We start from the raw sequence: 25,738 nt of genomic DNA, 5'->3' as shown, positions 1-25,738 counted from the left end.
AAGTCTGGCTGTCCCCCCCCCCCCCACACACACACAGTTGCTCTCTCTCTCTCTCTCTCTGTACTGTTGCTGTCTCTCTCCCCTCCCATTCCTTCTCTTTCCACACCTCTCACTCTCCCTGTCCCTTCCTCCTACCCTGCCTCTCAGGTTACGATGACTGGGGGTTTTCTTGCTCCCATCTCGTGGAGTTTCTCTGCACGTTTGTGTGTGACCGTGTGTGCATGTGCGTTCGTGTTTATGTCTGTGTGTCTCCCCTCAGTGCTGAGCCGTGTCCTTGTCCCTGCCTCCTGGCAGCGAGGAGCCACCCAGCAGCCGGTCTGTGATTGGGCAGGGGAGTGGGGTTCTTGACACAGCGCAGCGCTGACTGCTCCAGGACGTGTTTCAACAGATGGTCGAGGTTAGAGAGTGTCATCACATCGGCGAGAGGATTAGAGGAGAGAGGTTGTCTTCCAGGAGCTGTGTGGTCCCCACTACCATTCAGCTCAAAATCCCAGCAGCAAGGTACAAGCCCCTCTATGAGCGACGGGAGATCTGGTGAAGAAACACGAGAGGGAAGGCAGAGAGGAATCCTCACTCACTCACTCACCCGGCCAGCTCTCCGCTCCCCTGCTTTTCAGGTACTGGCATTTTTCAGTCTGCTTCTTCATTTTTCCTTTTTGCTCTGTTCTCGGGCTTTGCAGCCTCTGTCCTTGCTGCTCTGCTCCGGCAGTGCCAATGAGTTCATGGTGTCCATGGCACACAGTCCAGAATGGGTTCACCAGTGCAGAGTTTATGTTGTCTGTACAGCAGCACTGTGTTTGCTGGACTTCATAGTTTTCTCCCTGAATGACAGGAATTCCCTCCATCGCAAATTCCTCAGTCTCAGGGGATTAGAAAGCAGCACATTCCATTAATGTCATATTTTCCCACTCATCGGGCACCCTTTGTTCGATTTTAAGTTTGTGAGTGAAAGGGAAAATCTTTAAATTGAAACAATTTAGAAATTCATGTGAATCATGACAGTGGCGCCATCCTGTTGTTTTAGACATATACAACATACAGCCAAGTGTGGATTTTAGTTTAGTTGGAGCACCTACATGGTGAAACTATAGAGAGCAGTTGTTTTCTGAAGACATCTGTCAGGTCCATTAAAGCACTGGTTGAGGCTCGATTTTTCTAGATTTCCATAAGTAGGTGTGACATTTAGCAATCCCTCACTTCAGCTCTGATAAGTTTTTCATAAATCTTGGGCTGAGTGCACCTCTGGCAGATTGTGTCAGTGTCCGGCAAATGGATGAGCTGCTGAAGAGCGCTTTCCGCACAAACTGTCAGGGCTAAGTAGAGAGCAGAGACTGGGAGAATGTATACATCACTCCAGCTATTTAGCTCAAGTCAAGTGAAAAGAGAAACTTGCCAGCAGAGTGGGAATATGATGTATAGTATTTATATCCAACTCCGGGCACTCTGTGTGCGTGTTTGCGTGCGTGTGTGTGTGTGTGAGGTGTTTGCTAATGGAGATTGTGCAGCTGTGAAAGGCTGTGTGGACAGCAGCCAGTCTGAGAAGAGCTGAGGTTGTACGGGTGAAAGCTGCTGTTGTGTGAATTCGTGTTTACTCAGGTAAACCAGCCATAGCTGCGCTTCCTGCTTGTTACTTGAATTTTTTTAACAGAACCACCAATAGCCTGTGATGACTGCTTCTTAAAGCCTGTAGAGAGTCTTTCGTTTTTTTTGTTTTGTTTCTTAAATGCAATGCACATGCTTTCAGCAAACAGTGAATAGAACTTGTCAGAGCTAAAAGACATTGAAGATGCATGGATTAAAAAGTATTGATTGCAGTTTTGAATTTATCCTTTAGATTTAGCTGTAGTCCTCTTTATAGCCGATCGCTAAGAAAAACTACAGACCGGCTTCCATTAAATGTTTGCTGTACCACTTTCTGTTACTAAGCAGAAAAAGCTATAGAAGGATCAATCTGACCTAGCGGCACAGTGATTTCATTTGTGATTACCTTACCCACTATATAGTGAAGCAGCTTTGGGCTTTTCTTTCCCCTTTTTCAGCCATGACTGCCAGCTGAAAGGAGAGGGGAGATCCTTTAAACTGTTTAGCTCCACTGGGTTACAAACAAGAGCACGAGCAGCTGCTGCAAATAATTAAGTTCTGGTGGGGGGGTACGTACTCGCCAAGACAAACGTTCCAGTAGCAGCGCTGCCATCACTTGAATCTACCGTGTGTGTGTGTGTGTGTGTGTGTGTGTGTGTGTGTGTGTGTGTGTGTGTGTGTGTGTGTGTGTGTGTGTGTGTGTGTGTGTGTGTGTGTGTGTGTGTGCGTGTGTGCGTGCGTGCGTGTGTGTGCGTGTGTGTGTTTATTGTGAGTGTCCCCATTGAATTAAAGGTTTCCTAGACTACTGGCATGACTTCACGTAGGCAAAGTGATCAACAAGTTTAATCACAGTCATAGGAGACTTTATAATTAGTGATTCACATCACATGATTGTGACCCAGATACTTTATATGTGTTAGTTACGTACAGTTAACATACGTATGTCAGCAGTGTCACATGATTTTCCATTGTCCGTATCTCATTTCTCATTATCTCTAGACGTGTAATTATCCTTCCTACCAATCACCGCTCCAGGTTTATGTCAGACTGTTATCATGCTCCAATGACAGTGTACAGTATAACCTCTGGTTAATCCCACAATAAAAGCTCATGAATTCAGTCAATTCAAGCAGTGGATCTGAGGAACGTCCTGAGCGCGGTTTACATTTCTGTAAATGTTTGTTTGATCAGATTGTGCCCAGTTGCTGTGTTTCTTTTTGAAAGAATAAGTCCAGCTAAATCACAGCATTCCTCACGCTGGCCTGATCACATAGTAGTGCCGGAGCAGATGGTGCCATCCTGTCGCTACAAATGACCAGTGTTAGTTAGCATCTGGTATGCTTTTATTTATAGTTGATCTGCAAAGGCTATCTTTAGATGAGTCAGCCACTTTCTCAGTCCCTTTGTTGTTATTAAAGAACAGTCGCCGCCGCCGCCATCATCGCCTGTTCTCATGTCCTTGACTTTGAGATCAGGCCGTGGGGAAATATGGCATACATATTTGGATGCACAAAGACGCACAGCATTAGCTATTCTGGAGTTATCAGGTTGCTCACAATTGAAGCCCCATGTGTTTGTTCAGCCTCTCATTTGAGCACCAAAGGTCAGGAGATGTAAATATCACATTTGGCTCACCAGTGGCAGGAATGCGTGAGCCTAAGAGAACGGGCCATTTTCACTCCTCTGTATTATTTCTGTATATCTGTCAGTTGTTTCTTTAGCCCGGATGAGGAGGTGTAGGAGTTCTCAGTAGATTCTCTGGCTCAATAGCAGGGATTGACCCTTGACCAGGTCCTTGTAATTTTGTGCTTAGGATGAATAGGAAAAGAGGAGATGCACAGTTCCTGTGAGGCATCATTTATTAACGTGAGCTTTTAGCCAATAAGTGGGGGGGGGAAGAGGATTTTAATGCTTTTTGTGTGATGTCCGGAGAGCTTTTGTTCAAATGTCAGCGCACTGAGATGCAGCACGGGCTTAAGGGGGTAGAAAGGGAACGCCGGGTCAAAAGAGGCACAAAAGGGGGAAGTGGCATAAAATAGAAGAGGTGAAGATAAGTACAGGTGTGAATTTGTGATTAATGGAGGAAAGAAGGAGACTTAAGTGGGCTGAAAACCCCGTTGATCTTGTTGTGGTCATTGGCTTGATCTCGTGCACGTGTTGTAGAGTGTCACTCACACGTGCGTGTGTTTGAAACACGCGGACTCAAACTTAATCTCTTTGTGGCCCGGGCGTATACAAAAGAGAAACGTGGAAAAACGTGTGCTCGCACACTATCCACAAGCTTAACCTCCCTCCATCTTCAAACCCCGGAGGGGCTTCACTGTCCCTGCTTTGTCATCTCTACTTGTCCAGTAATCCCCTCCCCAGGGAGAAGCAATCTGTTTTAGATTTGAAAGAGAAAGGGCTCTGTCTGTATCACGTACAATTAAGCAGCCATCAGACTTCGTCAGCCTAAGTTGGGAGGGAGAAGTTCTGCCGCTGGGGGGGTTGTCCCTTTTATCCGCCGACTTGCCAGAATGCAGATAATGGGGAAGGGGGGTTGGAGGGATAGGAGCGGACGAGTGGGTGAGAGTGTTGGGGAGGAAGAGGGAGGGGGGCAGAAGGTATGAATACGTTTTTCACCCCTCCATCTCACTCCGCGGCTCAACTAATAGAAGCCAGCGTGTGTTTGTTTCAGCTCTTCTGCTTCCTTTCTTCCCTTATCCCCCGGAGCAGGCGGACACATTCAGGCGCTGCCAGCCCTCGTTTCATGTGTATCTATGCGTGTGCGTGTAAAATGGGCTATATTTGTTGAGCGGGCCTTGTTGCTGTGGGTCGCCCTCACTCACTTGGAGGATTTTGCGCTGTTGATGGTTGTGCTGTTGTAGCATTTAATGATTGTGCTAATGAAATGCAGCCCCACACGATACAATGTCTTCACCCAGCTCCCCTTCGCCCCGTTGCTGTAAGTTGCCTCCTCAAAATGTAACCTTTTGGAAAGGTTACATTTCTGATTTTTAGTGGAAATGGTTCTTCAGAAGATATTGAATTTATTGATTTTACTTTTTTTTTTGCCAAGCAGGATAAAGTTAATAGAATTACCAATGATGTTACGGCATGCTTTGGAAAGACGCGCATGGAGCCAGAGGCAATGGCAAGGAGGTCTCCCCTGTGTACAAATTACAGGTTGCATGTCTGTTTGTTTCTCACTCTAGTTTTTCATTGACTCAATGTGTCTAATGACTAACACATACAGAGTAGACGGAATCCAAATCCACGCACGCATATATGCCCACAGGCCGGGACAGGCGGCGCTGGGGAACAGGCACAGGTGCAGTTGCACAAATGCATTTTTATGAGTGGTATCGTGTTGGTTTGTCATAGCCGTGGCGTATGTTTATGGCACCCAGGGTCATACTGGCTGGTTCTCATGGTCTATGTTTGTCTACAGTTCCAAGAGAATGTGCCTGCACATGTTCCACATTTTTGGGGTGTTTAGTTTCATATGCCAGCAGTAACAGCACCCTGAGCCACCACCACCACCACCTCACCTTGAGGAATGTACTTTTTCTTTTTTTTTTTACCATTTTTCTTTGATTCCCACCAATTTGGGTTTTATGTAAATACCAAAATTATTGTTTTAGTCTGTTAAAATCTGTAAATATCCCAAGGTTATCTGTTTAACATTCATTTCTTCCCTCTCCCTCCCTCCTCCTTCCATATTTGCCACCATGCTGCTGATTTAATGGAAAATAACCCAGTGCCAACCTCTTTCTTCATGACAATTACCTCAGTGGAAACCATTGAAGCAATTTGCCATAGCTCTCTTGTGGTAAGAGAAATAATTTATATGATGACTTTAAGAGACAAGAAAACCAGCCATGAGTGAGAAGTATGATCTTCTCCATCATGTTGCCAACTTTCTCTGGAGTGTGACCCTCAAAGAGAAAGTGATTGCAGAATTCTGCCTGTAAATATTCCGCTATGCTCGTCAGCATGGCATTCCAGGAATCATATGCATTTTTCAATCATTTGCGTCTTAGTTTGCTGAGAACTCCTTCATTATTTCCAACAGACCACCTGCTGACTCACAAGCTTTCCCCACTTTGAAGTCTTGTAGACCTGGATTCATTTAATTATACACCAAGTTGCTGCCATGATACTGACGGAGTGCATCAGAGTACATTACGGAGCTGGGACTTTTGTGCCTGTTTTAAATGTACAAAATTTGGGAAGGGTTAAACAGGTTGCAGGCATTCCTGATTGCCTTCCACCCGGTTTTCATCCTTGGATTTTTTTTTTTTTCACGTAACCTACAGCCCTTGAGTATTTCGGACAAGAAAAGCAGGGAAGTTAAGAGTCTTAAAGCACCAAAGTCTAAGCATTTTATGATTTGAGGGCCACAGGCCAGCGAATGTTCAGGACAGAGCTCTCCTTCACTGAGTTCACTGTGGATGACAGTTGGGCCTTGACTGCTACAAAGTGCTGCTTTTGCACTGCCATACCTCTGAATTTGCATTTTTAGCATGGCATTTGCAATTATATGAAGATAGACCCTAAAATCCTGTCCATGCAACAGTTTATATTGGCCTCTGCTGTAGAGAGGTGCAAGGCAAAGAGAGAGGGAAGAAGAGAATTTATTGCGGCATGACCATCTGGTTTGACTTACACGTTAAAATCCTGCATCTAAAACGTCCATGTTCACTCATTTCAATTAAATTCAAACACGCTGTGAGCAGACACTCCAAATGACAAATATGGTGCCCTAAGACATGTCATTCAGCATGTTTCCACATTGACAAATGCCCTTTTGCGATTATATGCATCTACTGCCTTTGGTAGTGGCCGATGAAACGTGTACTTTACCACTGCTGTTCAACAGCCTCTGCTGGAGGTGGCCTGATTAGTGTAGATGAAATGAACATAGTCCAACCACAGACTGCTCTTACATGTTTGTAACGTGCACATCTCTGTTCTGAGCCCCTTTCATTCAGATTTTCTTCCCATAGCTTTTCCCCCCTTTAACCCTGGTTTGTGGGTAGCCTCACGTCTCTGAGGTTAGGTTAAACAAGCCACCATCAAAGCCATATTACCACTTGGGTCAGAGGAGGGTCGCGGTGCAGCAGGGTGTGTGGTTTGAGGCCCACACTGGAGGGCATAGCTTGCTAACCCGCCAAAGTGTGCTGCCCTAGATGGGTAGACAAGCAGCAACCCCATTATATTCAGCTTTACGTGGTGCATAATGCACTGCTGTAAATCACTGAGCAGCGCATGTGCCAAGCGAGAGTAAGAAAGAGGAGCTGCTTTCTGAGAGTAAAAAAAGGAAAAGCTTTACTTTCATTAAAGTCAAGATTAGCGGAGTGTTGAGGGTTGCCCGATGTGTTGATGGCCATTAATCTGAAAATTGCACATCTTTTAGGCATTTGGCAGCTGTACGTTTGAAATCTCTATAGTAGTCTTTTGGTTCCAGTCCTTTGAACCCCTGGCCATTTCACTTTTGTCCTGCCCCTCCAAAATATTCTTCAGCTTAACCATAATAAGTACAGTAAAGGGTCATTTAAAGGGTCATTGATGCTAATCCTCCAAAACATCGTGAGAGTGGAAACAATGGTCTCTCCAGTCCCCCGGATGTCCAGGAATAAAGACCTTTTTTGTTGTGCAGATGTATAAAAGAGGCCTGTTCTACTTATATCATTGCTAGATGAAATCAAAAAATGTCTCATAGAAAGTGGAAACGTCATTAAAATGTCTTGAGCTCCTATTCTCACGCAGATTTTAAAATGAGGTCATGATATTGGCATACTTACATGTGGAAGGTGGGTAACGTTTGAAGTTTACTGCCCAGATACATAATTTTCAGAGTTTTGGTAAGTTTCCTTTTATTGCTTATATTATTTACAGTCTGGATGCTTCTTTTAGCTTGAATGTCCTCCAGCATTTTTAAAACTGGATTTAAACAAATTCTGTGTTTTTGGTTACGACCCCAAAGTCTGGCAGTTTAAACGGGCTGATCTAATTTGGTTAACATGACGATGATCCTGACAATTGGCCCAGAATTAAACTGACAATTCTGTTTTAGGTAACACTTACGTTCTCAATATCTGCATGACACAGGAACAATTTCCTGTTACGAGGGTTTGCTCTAAGTGCACATTTCCCAGACATGTTTTGGTATCAGTGAAGTATAAATGCGTAAGTGGGGAAAAAAGGATCAAGTTAAACTGAGTTCAGACTGGACGGATCCAAATGCCGTCACATCCTTATTATTCTTATTCCTGTACAGGAACTGATACGCACTTGGCTGACCACATCAGTGCCAGACGGTTTGCATCACTCTGTGAAACTTGTCTGTTTTCTCACTTGTGAGTTGCACGAAGGGGCTGTTGCTGGGAACCAGTGAGCCACTGGCATGTAAAATTGAATTTGCACCGGGTGCTAACATTACACCTATTGGTGGACTAGTTTACAGTTGATTTCAAGTCATCCACAGACTGAAAAAGACACTGATGATAATTGCATGACCAATTGTGAGGCTGCTGTGTGAGTAAGGGTCTGCAAAGAGCTGGGATGAATCTGTGTTAAACTGTGAGTGACGACAGTGGCCTTAGGGTTAATGTAGCGGAACCCCCGCTCCACCTCCCGTGCCCCCTCCCCCCTCTGGTGTGGTCCCATCCTCCCAACCGACCTTCTGTCAAGCTTGACTCATGGGGAAGAGAGACTTTTGAGTGACGGGTTGAAAGTGCCTTGCCATTGGCTGGGCAGGGAGAGTGGGTGTGGCTGTTTCGACAGCAGGCAGCCAATGGAACGCACTTGGAACAGCAAAGTGGACGACACCTCTGCAGCAGGGCAGAGAGAAACTCTGCCATGGCACAGAAGAAGAGGGTGAAAAACCCCAAATAAGATCAGGCAGCATGTAAGACGAGATAAAATGAGGCTTATTATGTTCTCAAAGGCCAGGTTTTTGATGTTTGCTTTTGTTTAAGTAGCTTCGGGGTTACTTTACTCTGAGTAGGTAAGTTAAGACGTATGAGACCATCACATGCAATATGAAAATAAACTGTTTGAACTGATGTATTAATGACACTAATGCACTTAAATCTTTTATTCTTTGTTCTAGCACAGCTGCAGGAGTAGCAGGAGTGCGAGTGCATAGCCTGGCTGGACCTCTTACACCCTCTCGCCATCTTCCATCCACCCATCCCAGGTCAGACACCATGCTGATGGTGGCTTGGTTGGTCCTGCTGTCTCTGGAATGGGCTCCAGGCAGCCTGGCCTTTATCACCACCAGAGCTCAGGGTCTGAGGGGTCGCATCCAGAGAGACCGCAGGAACATCAGGCCCAACATTATCCTCATCATGACCGACGACCAGGACGTTGAGTTGGGTGGGTTGGCACGCTTCCTTGTTTTTAATGGAATAATACAGGCTGTGTTTACTTTCCATGTGGGTGTTGTTTTTGCTATTATAGTTTAATGATTTGTTTCCTATTGTTCTCTCTACTCTCTGTGGTTCACCTTCGTGTTTGGTCGGGTTTTTCTCCACAATGAAATATTAATTGGGGGCCACAAGCCGGAGCCGAATGACCATCTGGCTTGTTAACTACTGAATTATGATTATTATTTGCAGAAATTAAGGGCTCAGAAAAGGAAATAAAATGGCTATTTTGGCATGTGCTGAAAATGTCTTAATCAGAAGCAATAACTCAACATCCTGTGCTACAGGTTCTCTACAGGTAATGAATAAAACCCGCAAAATCATGGAAGACGGGGGCACAACCTTCACCAACGCCTTTGTCACCACACCCATGTGCTGCCCGTCACGGTCCTCCATGTTGACGGGCAAGTACGTCCACAACCACAACACTTACACCAACAACGAGAACTGCTCCTCGCCGTCCTGGCAGGCACAGCACGAACCGCGCTCCTTTGCCGTCTATCTCAACAACACTGGATACAGGACAGGTTGGTGAAGAAAAATGCAGGACTTTATTCACTTTTTGAGCAATCGGGAAGCTGTAAAATGCTGCCGTTTTCTTGGGTTTAGTATCGATCTCTCTTTTCTCACACCAGCCTGCCAGACTGGCTGGTGTGAGGAATGCAAACACAGTGAGGCTGCAGTCACGTCTCATCAAACTGTATCTGTATGAATGTCGTGCAGTCATCGGACTGGAGAAGTCTGCCGTGCACAACAGCACGGCCTGTGGTTTTCAGTCCGGTGCGCTGGTTAGCACATGCAATTTCTGTGGGGCGTTCAAACCTCAAGCCTCACCTGTGAGAGTGTTAAGATCTAAAAGTAAAAAAGATCTAGATTAAATCGTCAGAGGCGATAAAGCAGAAAGTATTTTCATGGGGGTAACAGCACATTTTTTCCTCTCATTCTTCAGGCTTCTTTGGCAAGTACCTCAATGAATACAACGGCAGTTACATCCCACCTGGGTGGCGCGAATGGGTTGGATTGATAAAAAATTCCCGCTTCTATAATTACACTGTCTGTCGGAACGGTTACAAGGAGAAGCATGGTGGAGAATATGCTAAGGTATGTGTTCCCATCATTTCTAAAAAAGGGGCTATTAAGTCAATCGCCCATTTGTTTCCTTTTTATGACCTAATGTAAAGAGTTTGCCTGACAAATTGCAGGTTCCACTACACTTATAAATACAGGGAGAGGAGCACTTGACTTATCATGGTTTAGTGATCCAGGCGTACAGGAATTCTCATTGGAGAATCAAAGGGAATGAACCGCCGTGAGGTGGCGTCTACGCTTTCTTCACCTTCCTTTTATTATCGTGCACCCTACTCGATACACCTAAACATGCTTCGAAGATGCCGTAAATGCCACTCTGCGTTTTTTTCTTTTGTCTCTTTCTGTCAACCAGTCTTTTTTTAAACTTTTCTACATATTGTGATTTATTGAAACAATAAAAAATGAGGGGAAATTTCAGTTAGCCACGGTTCGGCTCTGGATACGAACACTGTGCCATCTCTGTTGGTGCTGAATGGCACTGGTAATCAATCTTCCCCAAATGTTTCTGCAAGAGCTGTCAGTTTATTTTTGTAACTCCGTGCCAATATGTTCCTAGGTGCCGTCGCCCCCGAGTATACCAGGAATTCATGTGGCTTTGCAGTTTGGATAGATGTCAAATTTCATGATGGGTTGCCCAAAAGATGGGAAAACAAATGTTTGGACTGCTATTCCTCTGCCAACCTAGACTTCAGTCTAATGTTACCCACAAGTTGAGGCCAAGGTGTTTACAAGACATGGGTTTGGTCAGCAGATTGTGGTTTTAAACCAAATGGACACACTATTTGCAATATACTGCCAAAAGCCATTAAACCTCCAACACTGGGACAAACACGTCTTCTCTATTTAGATTCCCATAGGGTGAGAAGGTCGCGATATCCTATTCTAAATGTTATTGGTATATAAAATCAATATAAGTCATCTTGCCTTGTGATTTTCTTCGATTGGTTTACATTTTTCCTTTATCTGGGGAAAAGGTATCGCAGTTTTGGCCTTTTGTGACATGTATTGCTCCTTTGACTTCCAAGAAATAGACTATCACAAAGAAACAAAGCAACCCGCTTCAAAAACCACATTTAATATTTTGGTACTGACAGTGCCAGCAGAACTTTGCTCTGATTAGAAATCAAGCTGCTTGAGAAAGCAACGGCCTCTGGAGAAAATTTGGTAATTTAAAGCCCATGCCCTGCAACACTGACATTCCAGCCATGTATGTAATAAACACAAAAACACAATGTCAATTCAAATAGACATTTAATTAAAAGGGGTCTGTATCATGTGACTTCCTCTTAGACGCCATCCTCTTCAAATCCAGCTTTTCTAGAAAACTGATACTCTTCACCGCCTTGATCATTTCATCACAGTTAGCCAAGCATTCCCCAAGACACTGCCACTTCCACTTCCTTTTGACCTGCCAGAGACCTTGGCAGCTGGGGCACATGGATGAAAGTATGAGAATGCTTTGCCATGTGCAGGCAGCCACCAGCCTGCATGAGCATGTGCAGCCTGCCAGGCCATTAAAGCTGGCCTGGCTTTAAAATCTATTAATAGAGGTGGGCTAATTCAGCCAAAAACACTTCTGACATCTTAAGGAAATCGCCATTTACCCTTTCAGGCTGAACCGGAACATCCTTCCGGATATTCTGTGCCCGATATTAGTCTGCCAAGGCTTCAGGTAGTATGGCTGATTTATGTTTGGAAACCTGGTCAATTCTATGACAATTTTAGATCAGAGGGTGACATACTGTGAACTCGCCATGGCTGGGAAAAAGTTTAGAAAAAAGGGGGTTGTTTTCAAGGTCCACATAAAGTAATTCAGCTATCCTCCCTGGCTATGGAATTAATATTCCAAAACATGGATGTTTGCTTCCATTTGGAACCTTTCTGTCCCTTTCTGGTACATGAAAAACTCATTGTTCATTCCAGGTCATACCGAGAATAAAGCCTGAGGTTCCCATCCTTCGGGGTTATTGAGGTCCCTGATATGAACTTTCCAATGAGTAGGAAAGAAAACATGTTAAATGAAGAGGGGTGAAAAATGAAGCTAAATAGGAGAAAACCAATAGTCCTGCGAGAGGTTAGAGCCGTCATAATAACATACCATTTGAGAGCGCCAGGCTCCTCTCGCCATCAAGTAGTGTCACATTCAATAGTGCAGAGATTCACTGATGAGGCAACAGCTCATGCACTGTATATACAAACACTCCAGCACACACACACGCACACACACACACCGGCAAGCTGCCAGCTGTTGACTCGACAGATTGGTAGCGGAGTGTACTCAATGGCCCCGGTTCATATCCCCGCTGGCCCTATTCTATTTATTTGAAAATCACTAGACGAGGAAAAATCTGCCATGGTGATTGAAATGAATTTTATCAAAGCTTGTGTTGTTTTGAAAATCTCCCTTTCTACCTTAATGACGGTATTTGTGCTCCCCCCCTTCCCCAGGATTATTTCACAGATCTCATCACCAACGACAGCATCAACTTCTTCCGAATTTCCAAACGGATGTTTCCTCACCGTCCCGTCATGATGGTCATTAGTCACGCGGCCCCTCACGGCCCAGAGGACTCGGCTCCGCAGTATGCCGATCACTTCCCAAACGCTTCCCAACACATGTAAGTTACATTCTGGCTCACATTCTCCCACTTGCTCAGACACAGACTGTACATCAATCATTGATGTTTGCATACGTACGTTTAGAGTAAACACAGACAGCCTGTCCGCCTTTGAGGGTTTTCTTTTTGTAATTTTCTCTAATTCACACTCGCCCTCCATCACCACTGATGACAAGTTGCTTAAAAGCTTCTAGGGCCAGTCTCTTGGCAAGTGTGAAGTCAGAAATGATTTATCATCTAAGAATAGCGGGGGCACATACCATTTTAAAACATCTTGTTTATGGAGCACTGTGCCCATGCCAAGTTCACGCTGGCCTCCCACAATGCTCGTCGCTCGGTTGTGGCAGCGTTCCATCAAGCTGGGTTGTCCACGCCGGTGTCTGGTAGTTAGGTCGATTGTTTTTTTTTCCCCCCTCTTGCGTTCACATCCCACCCCTTCCGTGCCCCCCCCCTCCGCCTTCTGTGGATCTTGCACAAAGTGCTTCCCAATTCTGTCCCTATCAGTCAGCATTTCGCCTGCAGCTGTAGGAATGCATTGTGGGTTTTGGAGCACCCAATGTGACGTTATTCATTTTAAGGTTGAGCCACGGGGTGAAGGGGGCGACTGAAAGGGGTCGTCTAAGTGCAGTGTGTCTAATATATGTGGTAACGGGAAGGTGGGTAACGGATGGCATCCTTGCTAAATTTGGAGATACCTTTTAAAGCGTTTGCATGCTCACATGCTGTCTGTTCTTTCACTTTCTGTCCTACACAACTCTTCCTAATTCACAAAGTGGGGAAGAGGCTGCGTGACAGTTAGGGAGGAGCCGCCTCATAAATCAAAGGAGCGTCTGTATTTTGACAGTAACAATAGCAGGGGAGGTTTTGATGTTAATGTCATTAACATTCCTTACTGAAGGTGTCTCTTACATGTGAGCCAAGCTCCTGATTTATTTTAAACACTATAGATGTGCTGCGGTTTCTCAATGGCATGTAGACGGGGGGTGAATAGGAGTTATCCTGGATGACGCTCAGCAAGTTGCTTCAGGGAATTTCTGCAAGCCTCCTGTGGTTGTATGTGTCTCTGTTAGGTTTTCTAAAATCAGGAGTCATTCTGAGGTGAGCCCCAGGGCCCAGGCTGCTATAATCCAAAGCTAACGCCGCAGCACACAACTTATACGCGACAGGTGGCAGGTGTGACCTCTCCTATAGACTTGACTTGTTCCACTGACCTCTGCATTCCTGGTTTCCTGGTGCCCAGGGCCCCATACTTTGGTGGCCCATTGCCCAGAGACAGCTTCCTTTGTGGTGCTTATTAGACCGCCTGGCTGGTGGGTGAAGAGTTCACCCACCACACAATGTAGGCCCAGGGAGGTGAGGTTAGAAGGCAGCTTTGCAAGTCAACGCAGGCTTCTGTATAGGTCTTCATTAATCATCACAGTATTCTGGTCACTGGCTACTCTTTTAGCTTAGCTTAGCTTATTTTAGGTCTGCCACTGAATCCTCACACTACAACATTATTCACAAGAAATTTCAAGTTCACAAACTTTAGCACCATGTGATAAGTCCTTCAAATGCGCAGATCCTATCAGTCATTTATCTTTTTTGGTCAGTAGAACAAACCAAATACATTCATGATACAGTATACACACACACACACACACAAATGTTGGACTACTGTTCTTAGCTTTAGATCACAAGTAGCGCTCTGTTTTTCCGGCTTTATCCTTTCCGTTGATTAAACGATGATGCCACATTAGGTTTTTGGAACAGAAACCATTGCAAACTTTACTGTAGGTCTCCATTATTTTCTTAAGCATATGCCAACACTCAAATGAGCGATCTGCGCCAGGAATGCAGCGGAGCCGGGAGACTTGTCTTTATGAGAGAAGGAGAAGTTAGAGAGGTGTGGATAAACAGCTGAGGTGCCCCCTGCTCCCCGTCAGGATTTATTTATGCATGTCCAAAACCAGTGATGACTTGGCACTTATTACTGTACAGAAGATTGCGAAAAGTAGCGGTCACGTGTGTTTTTTAACATTTCCAGTAGCTTTTTTTTTTTTTTTTTTACTATTTCTGTATGTAACTATCAGGTGCCCCTTTGTTCTATTGATCCTGAAGACAGATTTTTTTAAAACCTTTCTTCCGACTTTTTGCACCATTCCAGCACCCCAAGCTACAACTATGCTCCGAATATGGACAAACACTGGATCATGCAATACACTGGCCCCATGCGACCAATCCACATGGAGTTCACCAACTTCCTCCATCGAAAGAGGCTGCAGACGCTAATGTCTGTAGACGACTCGGTGCAGAAGGTACGTGTGTGCACCACATTGCGTTTGAACAATTCAGGCTGCGTGGAGTTTTCTCACGGCTGCTTCTTTTACAGGTTTATGACATGCTAGAAGAAACTGGAGAGCTTGAAAACACTTACATAATCTATACCGCCGACCACGGCTACCACATTGGCCAGTTTGGATTGGTCAAGGGCAAATCGATGCCCTATGACTTCGACATCCGCGTGCCATTCTTCTTAAGAGGACCTAATGTTGAATCAGGGGCAGTGTAAGTAAATAGAAAAGCCATCATCCAATTTTTCCTTCTGAAAATGCGATCCTCCAACTTCTATTTTGCTGCTTAAAATGAGTGTATGTAATCTTTTTTTTTATTTTGCTGGTAGGAACCCTCATCTAGTGCTGAACATTGACTTAGCTCCCACGATTCTCCATATCGCCGGGCTAGACACTCCTCCAGACATGGACGGAAAGTCTCTCCTTAAGCTGCTGGAACAAGAGAGGACTGGCAACAGGTCTGACCTTAATCATTTGTTACTGTAATGGCACTACAATGTTCATATGTGTCATCTTCATGTACGCTTCTATAGCAAATTAGGATTTCATTGTGCTAAATAAGTGTTTTTGGCCCATCTCGGCATCACACAGTCTGAAATTCCCATCTTTATGGGATTTTGCTGAGGTTATTCCTATTTCCCATCAAATTTGTTGGCAGGTTTAATCAGGTTTCCCCAGCTGACCCAAATGTACAAACATCATCAGATGAGAGTGCAAAACCTTTGTCCTTCACCAGACATTTCTGCAATAGTCAGTCTGCGTTTCTGCCAGCTGCATTGCAGAGTAGTTTTAGAGAAACTAAACTCCAGATTAATTTACCTGCATCTTAGACTCACTTCTCCTAATGCTGAGGGCATAGGCCAAATGATGATATCCATTCCCCCCACCCACAGGTTCAAGCCCAACCGGAAACCCAAAGTCTGGAGAGACACATTCCTTGTGGAACGAGGGTAAGATTGCGTCACACATAACTACATTTCCTAATCATATGTTATCTGAGAGACGAAGAATGTAATAAAGACTGGAATATATATATATATTTGTATTGAAGAGACAAAAAATTCTGACAGTTTATTTAAGAGGTGCTGATTCGTAACTTGTAACACAAGCTAAACAAACAGTGTTCTGACAGGGCTTTGCATAAGTGAGGACATAATGGAGGCCCTAATCCTCCCGTTCCTGTCATTTTTAGTAACCTGCTCGCTGCAGACTCGCATAATAAACAAAGATTATACAGGCTGGGGGTGAGGCTACTTGAGGAACGGCTATAAGTCCAAACCTCCGTGTGTCCGCAGTTCTTCCGGGGTGGAACCTTACAGCCACGGGAGTCCGCGCTAGACAGGATGTGATCCTGTGAACCACGCGCTAATCCTAATTTAATGTCCACCCTGCTGCCAAATGAATGATGGAGAAACCACTTCCTTTGATCTGATGGCCCAAATAACTGATTAAAAGGGGCAAAATGAAGTCCATAAGAAAGAAAAGACATCTGGAGGGAGGTTTCAAAGCAGGAATGACATACATTATCTGGCAGATTTCAGCCTGCACGTGTAATGACATTGCTGTGTATTACATTACGCAATGGACTCTATTACAGTTGTTTTTTCACATCACCGCTGTTGTGTTGCCCTTCAATATCCCTTCAATTGATTCTTTTCTCTCCCTAAATTAAAAAAAAAAAAGCCCTCCTGGCATATGCTTGTGAGGCTGCAACGAGCTGCTTTTTATGAAATGAATAGACTGTGACCTACGACCCACGGGAGCTTTAGCTCATTTAATCCATTCCTCATTTAATCCATACTTATTTAGAAATGCTGAGATTAGCCTTTGCAACCCTTCCATTCCATTACTTTTAGGCACAGATGTGCGTTAGTGCTACAATGTTCTCGCTTGTCATGGTGTGTCTGTAGCCGTCGTGTATTACCTTACACTACTGACTTGTTTGCAAATCCAATCATCTCTGTAATGCAGCGATCAAGGGTGACATCCCAGCAATGTTAGCTGTTTAATCACTCTTGGCTGGAGGAGAGCGGCCACAGCCAAGCCAGTGTGTGAACTTTGGCTCTTTTCCTCTCGAACGGGATGGGATTGGACAACACGACAGACCCCTCTTAAAGGGCTCATTCTGTGCTGCTTCATCGCCGACATTATGCCTGCGTGTCGTCAGCGGCCAGGCCGTGTTGGCAGACGGTAGGGGATTGAGAGGGGGGGGGGATTGGCGGTAGTTTAGAATTGCCTCTGCAGATGCTCCGCCAGTTTGTGTTGGTAGCAGAGGGAAGGAGGGCAGGGCAGCTGGTCGCGATGCCAAGCTGAGGTCAAACAGTTTGGCCTGTAGCTGCTGCGAGGCTGCGCTGAACTCTGTGCCCAGACCCTCTGGCACAACACAGACACTACATAAATTATCCTTTCACTGGCAATGACCATGAGAAGCACACAGGAGGGACTGTTGCAGGGGGAAAAAGGACAAGAGCCTCTTAAATGGAATAACACTCCAATTCAGCCCAATGGCATTTTAATGATTAAAAGAGGACAGTGCTGCCTCTCCAGACTGCATTAGAAATGTTACAACACCAAGACGCAGCTCGTAATAAAGCCCTTCGGCGACGCTCATCATTTCATCGTGCTTTATATTCGTGCGGCGCAGGAAGATGCTGAGGAAGAAGGACGACTCGGCGAGCACGCAGCACACCAACAGCCTCCCCAAGTACAAGAAGGTGAAAGAAACCTGCCAACAAGCCGAATTCCAAACACCGTGCGAACAACCTGGACAGGTAAGGCCACCACATCGTCTCTGAGCGTCAAACTGTCGCAAACCAATAATCCATTCCTCTAAAGTCTTGGTTCCTAGCGGCACTTAGTTGCACCCAGTCGGCTCCAGTTCACTTCAGTCATGACAAACACGTTGCGTTCATTAATTACTTCAGCGTGTTTTATTGCATGTGGTTTTGGTGCACAGAGTACACGCTGTAAAAACTGGTTAGACGGCGTTAAATCAGAGTTTCTGAAGGACAGGCCGTTGTGATCGGGATCCAGTTTATGGCCTGTGGTCACGTAAATATGCTGCGTGCATGTGATTGGAATCGTTTTAAATTATTGCTTTGTTTTCTTGTTGTTCGTTTAATTCTCTGTTTATCAGGACGTCCTTTGTCCTCGGTGACCCTCGGTAAGAATAAATCCAACGATCAATTTAAAGCAGTAATGAAAAGACAGTCAGGGGTGATAAAAGTGTTTTGTCGAGTGTTTTCTTAAATACTTCTCCCAACTTTGCTACTTTTTGGTCCGACCCGAGGGGAAGTTTTCCACTGGTACGTCAGTCGTTAAACCCTGAGACAGACCAGATTATTGGAACGCCACGGCTTCTTACGTGTTTCTCCTGTGGAGGTTTTGCAGCCATTTTTCACAGTCAATCATTAGTAATCGTTTTATTTATTTGAGGCCACACAGGTTTACCCAGCGGGGACGCCCAGGAACCTACATTACAGGAGTCTTGCTCAGGGTCTCCTCCAGCCCTGCTTTACTGCTGCGGTTTGACTGAACCCACGGGAGGAAGGGTCAGAGACGAGGTTAAAGAAAGACAGAGATAGTTTCTGTCCATTACTGTCCGTTCCAGCCATAATTGATGTAACAGCCCCGCTGGTCTCTTAGAACCGTCATCGCTGTACGAGCCGTCCAAAAGTAACCCGAGTTGCCACGCGGCCCTTTGTTTGGACCCCGGTTCCCACACTCACCACTGATCTGCACGGTGGTCTGCGGATGTGTCTCTTCCATTTATGCCTTTCCGGCAATACTAAATTATTTTCAGCTTTCTCTTCCCCCGTGGAAACGGTTGGACAGAAAGCCCACGGATGCAGACGAGTGCTTGAGCTCTGCCAGCAACCTGTTGACATGAATAAAATGAATGCCCGCTAAAGATCCCTCTTCTGATTTTCTCCGCTCTCTGTGGTTTGTCGACAGAAATGGCACTGCGTGGAGGAGATCACCGGCAAGTGGAGGATTCAGAAGTGCAAAGGCAGCCCCAAAGAAAGCTCCAGGAAGCGAGTCCGCAGCCTGAGGCCTCGCAGCGGTTACGACAACGGAGAGAGGGGCTGCGACTGCGGGGAAGCTGCCTTCAAACCCTCCAAAGTGGAGAGACGTTCTCACAGGCAGCTCTCATCCGGGCAGCGTGAGTGCACACAGATGGGCTTATTAACATTCAGTATGATATAAGATTGTAAAAAAAAAATGTGCAGGGTGATTTTTAAAAAAAGTGTTATTTCCATTTAAATTAATTCAAGGGTTTTAATTTCCTTTGGATGATTTTAGAGGCGTCTGCCCTGAGTTGGCATTCTTCGTCTTGAGTGTTTTAGTGCCCTCTAGCGGTGCCGGGAAGATCTGCAACTGGAATCGACGAAACGACAAAGTCACAAAAGCATAAATGTATATTATCCTCCTGAAACGTTAATCCCAAACAAATAACACATAGGGTGTCATCTGCTTTCCTTGTATAGGTTATCGGCCACGTTTCGTCCACACCCGTCCGACCAGGTCTCTGTCTGTGGAGTTTGAAGGTCAGATTTACGACATTGACCTCCAAGCAGATGATCAGTCGGGCATACGCCGCCGTGCCATTTCAAAGCGTCACCACAACGCGGAGGACCCAGAGTACGACCTGGGCTCGGACGACGGCTCAGAGGAGATGCTGGGGGACGATACTAATGCTGTCGGATACCCGAACTCGCTGAAAGTCACCCACAAGTATGGAAGAGTCCCTGAAGCATTGAGATGTGTCGTTTATCCTGTAACAGTGACGCATGTGACACGTTTTTACGTCTGCGTTCAGGTGTTTCATCCTAATGAACGACAGCGTCCGCTGCGAAAGAGAGATCTATCAGTCCTCCAGAGCATGGAAAGACCATAAGAGTTACGTGGACCAGGAGGTGGGTTCATAAGGAACTGTTAACCGAACACACACACACACACGCACTGATGTGTCATTTAAGATTCATTATTTGCATATCTGACACCAGATTGAAACTCTCCAAGACAAAATCAAAAACCTGCGAGAGGTCAGAGGTCACCTGAAGAGGACGCGGCCGGAGGAGTGCGACTGTGACGGGAAAAGGTTTTTAGCGAAATCTCTTAAATTCCTCCACGCACAGAATAAAGCTGCTGTAACGGCCCGATGTGGCGCTGTGAAAGGGGTCCTGAGCCGCTTCCTTTGTTTATCCGTGCAGCTATTACACCAGAGGAGACAAAAACAAGGCGGAGAGGACGAAGAACAGGAAAGATCAGCTCCACCCCTTTAAGTGAGTGTGCTACCTTTTCCTCTAAATCGAGGGCCGTCTTGTGTCATATGATGCTAAATGCAGGACGGCGCATTAGTTGTCATCACCTTGGCTCACCTTCATGCGGTTCTTCCTCCCAGGCGGCCATTTTAACATGTACGCGCGTGTTTTATTTGATGTCTGCGGTCCCTAAAGGAAGCTTGTTACGTAGACGCTGTCAGTCAGGGTTTGCTCTCCGGACTGCGCTTAAATCATGCAGCAGATGCGCGGGCCCCCGTTTCATGTGCGTGTCTGGAACAGATTGAGTCACATGGAAAGATAGGATGACTCGACAGACGGGGAAATGGTTGCGCGTCCCGACTTGCACCGGGAAACGCTGAGAGCGGCTTGTGCCAATAGGGAGCAGCTGTCTCTTGTCTTTTAATGAAGGGAGGAAAAAGGACACAGAGAATCGGGGCCTGGCGCGAGCGCTGCCCCCTGTTGGCGCCCGCGAGGGCGGCGGCTGATGTCGCCGTTGAAAGGGGCCGTTTTTCTGACCGCCTGGCGCTGTTCTGTCCCGCAGGGAGACGGCGCAGGAAGCAGACGGGAAGGCCCAGCTGTACAACGAGATCCGCAGGAGGAAAAAGGAGAGGAAGGAGAAAAAGCGGCAGAGGAAGGGAGACGACTGCAGCCTGCCCGGGCTCACGTGCTTCACACACAACAACGACCACTGGCAGACGGCGCCGTTCTGGTCACGTACGTGGCGTTCATTAGCATTCATCCTTGAGAGTTAGCATTGGTACTGACCACATTCCATCCCCACTCCTGTCCAGTGGGTCCATTCTGCGCGTGCACGAGCTCCAACAACAACACCTACTGGTGCCTGAGGACCATCAACGAGACGCACAACACGCTGTTCTGCGAGTTCTCCACCGGCTTCCTGGAGTATTTTGACCTCAACAGCGACCCGTACCAGGTAGGCCCACGCCGCTTTCACCCGTCTCTGCTTCAGCGTTCTGAACGTTGACCGTCTAACCCCCCCCCGCCACAGCTGACCAACGCCGTGTACACGGTGGACCGCGACATCCTCAACACGCTCCACGCTCAGCTCATGGAGATGCGCAGCTGCCAAGGCTACAAGCAGTGCAACCCTCGACCCAAAGGCGCGGACGCAGGTAAAAAGGCCCCGCTTTACGACACATAAACGCACCGCGTTTGGTCTGATCCGACGCCTCGTGCTGCGTTCGAGTGAGACTGTTTGGGTTTGTGTGCATGCTGCATGCGTCTGGCCTCCAGAGTCTGGATGGGCGTTGGATGTTTTCGCCATGATGTCACTTCCTCACGAGCGGTTTTATCCTCGTTTCTGAGCCTTCCGCTCCGCTGGCACACGAACACCGCCCAAAGATCGGACCGTAAACCCGACGACGGCGACTCCGAGTGTCCTTCGGGCACGATCCGACGACCGAATATCCAGGGGGATGAGAAGGGAACGTCTGTGATTACCAGCTGGAGAGCGGAGCCCTGAGGCGGCAGAACCGCTGCGAATTAACCGATAAAGTTTCAGTCTTGGCAAGAAGGCGCTGTCAAAGCCTCGTCTCACGAGGCTCTGCCGCCGCCGCTCCGCTCGCCTTCCAGCAGCTCCGACCACGGATAATGGCCGCTGCGGTCTCATCAAGTGTTGTTTTCTCTGGAGGAATGCGGATTTTAACCGGTCCGGTTGACTCCGCGCAGCAGTTCTTTATAGAACGTGACAATCACCACTTGACTGGATAATCACGTGTGTTTGCTTTTAAAAACGGAAAAGTGTGGGGGGGGGGGGACAAACAACACCTCACAAATATCCCGACCCGTCTCCTCTGTCGGCTTCAATTCTCGCACTTTTCCCGTTTTCCATCCTCCAAAGCTCTCCCTTTTCCTCGTTCTGAGCGTGGATGAATGCATTTCTCCGTAGGGAGTCGCAGCTGTGCATGAAGAACTCTTCAGCGTGAATGATTCCATTTATCTCCCTCCAGTATCTCCCTGAATCAAAGCATTAACAATCGATTGCTTTTATTTTCCCGATCAGGAGGTAAAGATGGAGGAAGCTATGAGCCACACAGGTATTCACCAATTTTTTGTTTTCTTCGTCAGTGGCTTTTTCTTTAACACCTGCATGGGCCGCACCGCCTCATTCGCACTAATACATCCATCTGTGGAGCGCTGGCACCTAATCTGTGGCTGCATGCTCGGAACAAGCTAACGCATCATGTCTGATGTTTTTTTTATTATCCCCCCTCTCATTAAAGCAGCTTTATTTTGTTGTCAAATGTGTGCACATCATCTGTCTGCAGCCTTTTCAACGAAATATCGTCCCACAGATGTAAAAATATACTCTGGAGCTGATCAGTCTTCCGAAAGCATGGCTAAAAAAAAGGACTGGCTCATGCTAGCTGCTACATATGTGCTTTTAGACGCAGCCGATCAAGTGCACGTGAATGACGATGCATGACACTGTGTGATCCTCCCCTCATACATCTCATTTGTCATGAACCAAAAAAAAAAAATCCACTTTTTGGGAAATTCCACGCTTTCTTGCTGAGAGGCTGATGGGAAAAATAGCAAACTGCAGCCTGAAATTGTCCAGTTTTCTGCTCGTCCTGGCTGCCATTTCGTCCTCACTCTCACAACATGAATGAGCCGATTTCCCAAAATGTTAAGCGATGCGTATATCATATTACCATATAAAACCCCCCACGCCATCTTGACCATCTCCACCAGTGAACATTAGCTTTCCATTCCTCGCTCGTAATGTGCCGATGGCTGTTAGCTAGTGGTAGAATGGACACCTGAGTTGCTGTGTCCTCTCTGTCCTCCCACTGACTTGTGCCATTTTGATCTGTGTCTTTGGCACCTGCTTACCAGGCAGCAGCAGCATCGAAAATGGTCAAAGAGGAGACCAAGCTTATCCTTTCTGTGAGTGTCCAAGTCTATTTAAACGCCACCTCTGTTCTCCAGCCGCTGTAGCTCCGAGGAAAGCCCACATAAGAGAGTCTGATGCTTCTTCTCTTCAGTTTTGACTCGCTAGCATCAACCTGAGCCCAGTTTTGGTTTAGCTTTTCGCTGTGTTTTTATTTCCATTTGCCTCTTTCGGTTCCTTTTTTAAGAGCGCACCATTCAGCACCAGCATTTCCTTTTGACTTGAGCTTCTTCCAGTTTTGTTGATCTCATCGCTGCTGTTTCCTCTGCTTAAGTTATTTTATTCCAGGTTGTCTTTGCATTGCTACCCAGACCGGCATTATTGTTTTGAACTTCTTGCAGTCCTTGTTTGCAGCTATGCTAGGCTTTTAGCAAGGATCATTATTTTGATTCTTTTTTTTTTTTTTTTTTCAGTCTGAAATTGTAAGGCAGCATGTTTTTGCACTACTGGTGGCTTCAGCTTAGCGTTGCTGGTGTGTGTTTCTAACTCTCTTTTGGGGGTTCGAACCCCCTGAAACTGGCTGAGAGAGCTGCAGCTGGGCACGGCTGCATGGTGTGTGGCTAAACCTGAAACATGGGCAGGTTCTGACGCTTTCTGTCTCTGTTTCTGGCAGCGCACAGCCCGTATGGGACGGACGACAGGGTTAAACTCCCCAACTTGACAGACGAGGAGGTGAACTGGCAGGGACTGGAGGATCTGTACAGTATAAACGAAAGCCTTTACGAATGTAGGCCTGACAGCAGCCCCAGCCCAGACAACTGGGTCAACTTTCAGAAGGATGTAGATAAAATGTTTGCACTGCGACGTCTTTTTAAAAAATTCAACCGAACCCACACCTTTGACGAGTCCACCCTAGCAGAGCTGGGCTCCGGGGCCGGGGGTGGAGGCCCTGAAGAGGGCAGCGGAGAGGAGCTGGTTGACCTGGCCACGGAGGCCCGCCTCACCACCCCCGCCCCCAGCAGAACGCCACCAGCACCGCCACACACAGCCAGGCCCGCGCCGGAAAGGAAACCGGAACCAGTTGTCAATGACATTCCCGAGAGGCTTTCGGACAAACCCGCCGGGCCTGCGACGCCGTCGCTGGCGGCCTCCGGCGGAGGCAGAGTCCTGCAGAGCAACATGTGGGCACAGCTGGAGGAGATGGAAGGAGAAGTGTTCAGCGGGAACGGGCTGATGGAGCTGGAGACCCATCACAGCAACCTGCTGCGCACCCACAGCAGCCGGCAGGGCCTCCTCGAGCCCGGCCCGGGTCCCGGAGGGGAACTTCTGGGCCTGAGCCCTGAAGAGGAGGACATATTCCAGGCCCAAGGCTACCTCCCTTTCTCCCCACAGACGCTGAGCCCCCCCACCACCCAGACTAGCAGGTCGACCCTGCAGGCGCTGGCACGCGCGGCGCTCGCCCCCCCCTCGGACTTTGAGGGCAGCGGCGCTCTCCCCCCAAGCCTCCAATCAGACACTGTGAGACAGATGCGTCGGCCCCCCGGCCAATGAGCTGCTAGATCACATCGACGCCACGATTGAGAGATGAGCTCGCCAAAAACACTGGCGAGTGACACCGCCTCAGCCAGTAAGAGTTGTATAATGAGTATTAAATTTATTGTTTATTTTTATACTGGTGCCTACATATATTAGTAAACAGTGTTATATATGACATGAAAAAGCCTTAATGCAGCTAAACTTAAGTATTGCGATTGCATATGATAAAATCCATATGGATGACACTATTGATTTTTTTTTAAAGTTTTTTTTTTTTTTTATGGAAAAATGAGTGTAAATGGTGAAACCATTTCAGCTTTTAGATTTAGCCAGTTTTTAAGTGTGCTCCAATTCAATTAAACTGTTACCGTGACCCTAAATAAACACGCAAGAGCAATATTTGACCCCCAAACGCACTTTTATTTTTGATTTCCGCCGTTTTGGCCTGTTTGTGGTGCGACGTGCATGTGGCGCGTCTGGAAATAACCGACTGGCCGTAAACGCGCCGTCAGACGCCCCAGCGGTTTTCACCCTTCGCGCTCACCACCCTCAAGGGTCAAAAATGGTCTTGTCACAAAGGTCACATGTTCATCATTTGGTGCTGCGCTGTTCGGAGGAACTGGAGTCTTTTTGATGATCAGTGGTGTTCAATGGGACTGGAGCTCCGTTTAAACTGGTCCCAGTGCGGCAGATTCTCTTCACACGAGCTGCGGGCACCTGTTTCAAGGTCACCGAAGCCAAAATATCAAACGCCTGGAGGTGTTTCTCCCCCCTGCTGTTGGCGGTAGTCTTGGTGCTAACAAAGAATGAGCGACTTGTTGACGTCTGATCCTGTAAACAGCCCATGATGTCTTTTTCTCTCTTTCTCAACAGTGTGTAACTTTAGAGCAAAGCTGGTTTCAGGAAAGCTGCGAATGAAGCTGTTCAATAAATACTTTCAGCATTCCTGCTGATGGTTGTGCTTCAACTGTTGTTCCGTGGCATGTATTTGTAATTTTTAAAATATTTGTTCTCGTTTTTGTTATTTTTA

At 46.7% G+C, this 25,738-nt stretch overlaps 1 protein-coding gene across 5 annotated transcripts; it reads left to right on the top strand.

The window, feature by feature from the left end:
• Window positions 1–149: 149 nt before the first annotated feature.
• On the top strand, window positions 150–25,680 carry sulf1 (sulfatase 1). Of its 5 annotated transcripts, XM_029842539.1 has the most exons (21): window positions 155–617; window positions 8,678–8,943; window positions 9,281–9,520; window positions 9,943–10,094; window positions 12,531–12,700; window positions 14,847–14,997; window positions 15,072–15,247; window positions 15,363–15,491; window positions 15,927–15,983; window positions 17,678–17,804; window positions 18,988–19,195; window positions 19,521–19,767; window positions 19,853–19,949; window positions 20,040–20,134; window positions 20,247–20,318; window positions 20,860–21,032; window positions 21,110–21,252; window positions 21,328–21,451; window positions 22,342–22,375; window positions 23,178–23,228; window positions 23,846–24,010. In XM_029842539.1, exons 2-21 carry the CDS (start codon window positions 8,775–8,777, stop codon window positions 23,877–23,879), a joined length of 2,649 nt encoding a protein of 882 aa, XP_029698399.1. In that variant the 5' UTR covers window positions 155–617; window positions 8,678–8,774; the 3' UTR covers window positions 23,880–24,010. The 5 variants fall into 5 exon arrangements, with proteins under 5 accessions (XP_029698397.1, XP_029698398.1, XP_029698399.1 ...); XM_029842537.1 differs by lacking the exons at window positions 22,342–22,375; window positions 23,178–23,228 and having other exon boundaries at window positions 150–315; window positions 389–617; window positions 23,846–25,680; XM_029842540.1 differs by lacking the exon at window positions 23,178–23,228 and having other exon boundaries at window positions 157–617.
• Window positions 25,681–25,738: the final 58 nt, after the last annotated feature.

This window comes from Takifugu rubripes, chromosome 10 (genome assembly GCF_901000725.2).
Source record: "Takifugu rubripes chromosome 10, fTakRub1.2, whole genome shotgun sequence".
Taxonomy (NCBI): Eukaryota; Metazoa; Chordata; class Actinopteri; order Tetraodontiformes; family Tetraodontidae; genus Takifugu; species Takifugu rubripes.
This window is presented reverse-complemented; position numbering and strand designations above follow the sequence as displayed.

Bases quoted from the DNA above. Each gene is read 5' to 3' on its own strand.
- sulf1 (XM_029842537.1), top strand. From the start codon at position 8,775: ATGCTGATGGTGGCTTGGTTGGTCCTGCTGTCTCTGGAATGGGCTCCA. The intron at 8,944-9,280 runs GTGGGTTGGCAC...CCTGTGCTACAG, and splicing joins CGACCAGGACGTTGAGTTGG to GTTCTCTACAGGTAATGAAT. The intron at 20,319-20,859 runs GTGAGTGTGCTA...TCTGTCCCGCAG, and splicing joins GATCAGCTCCACCCCTTTAA to GGAGACGGCGCAGGAAGCAG.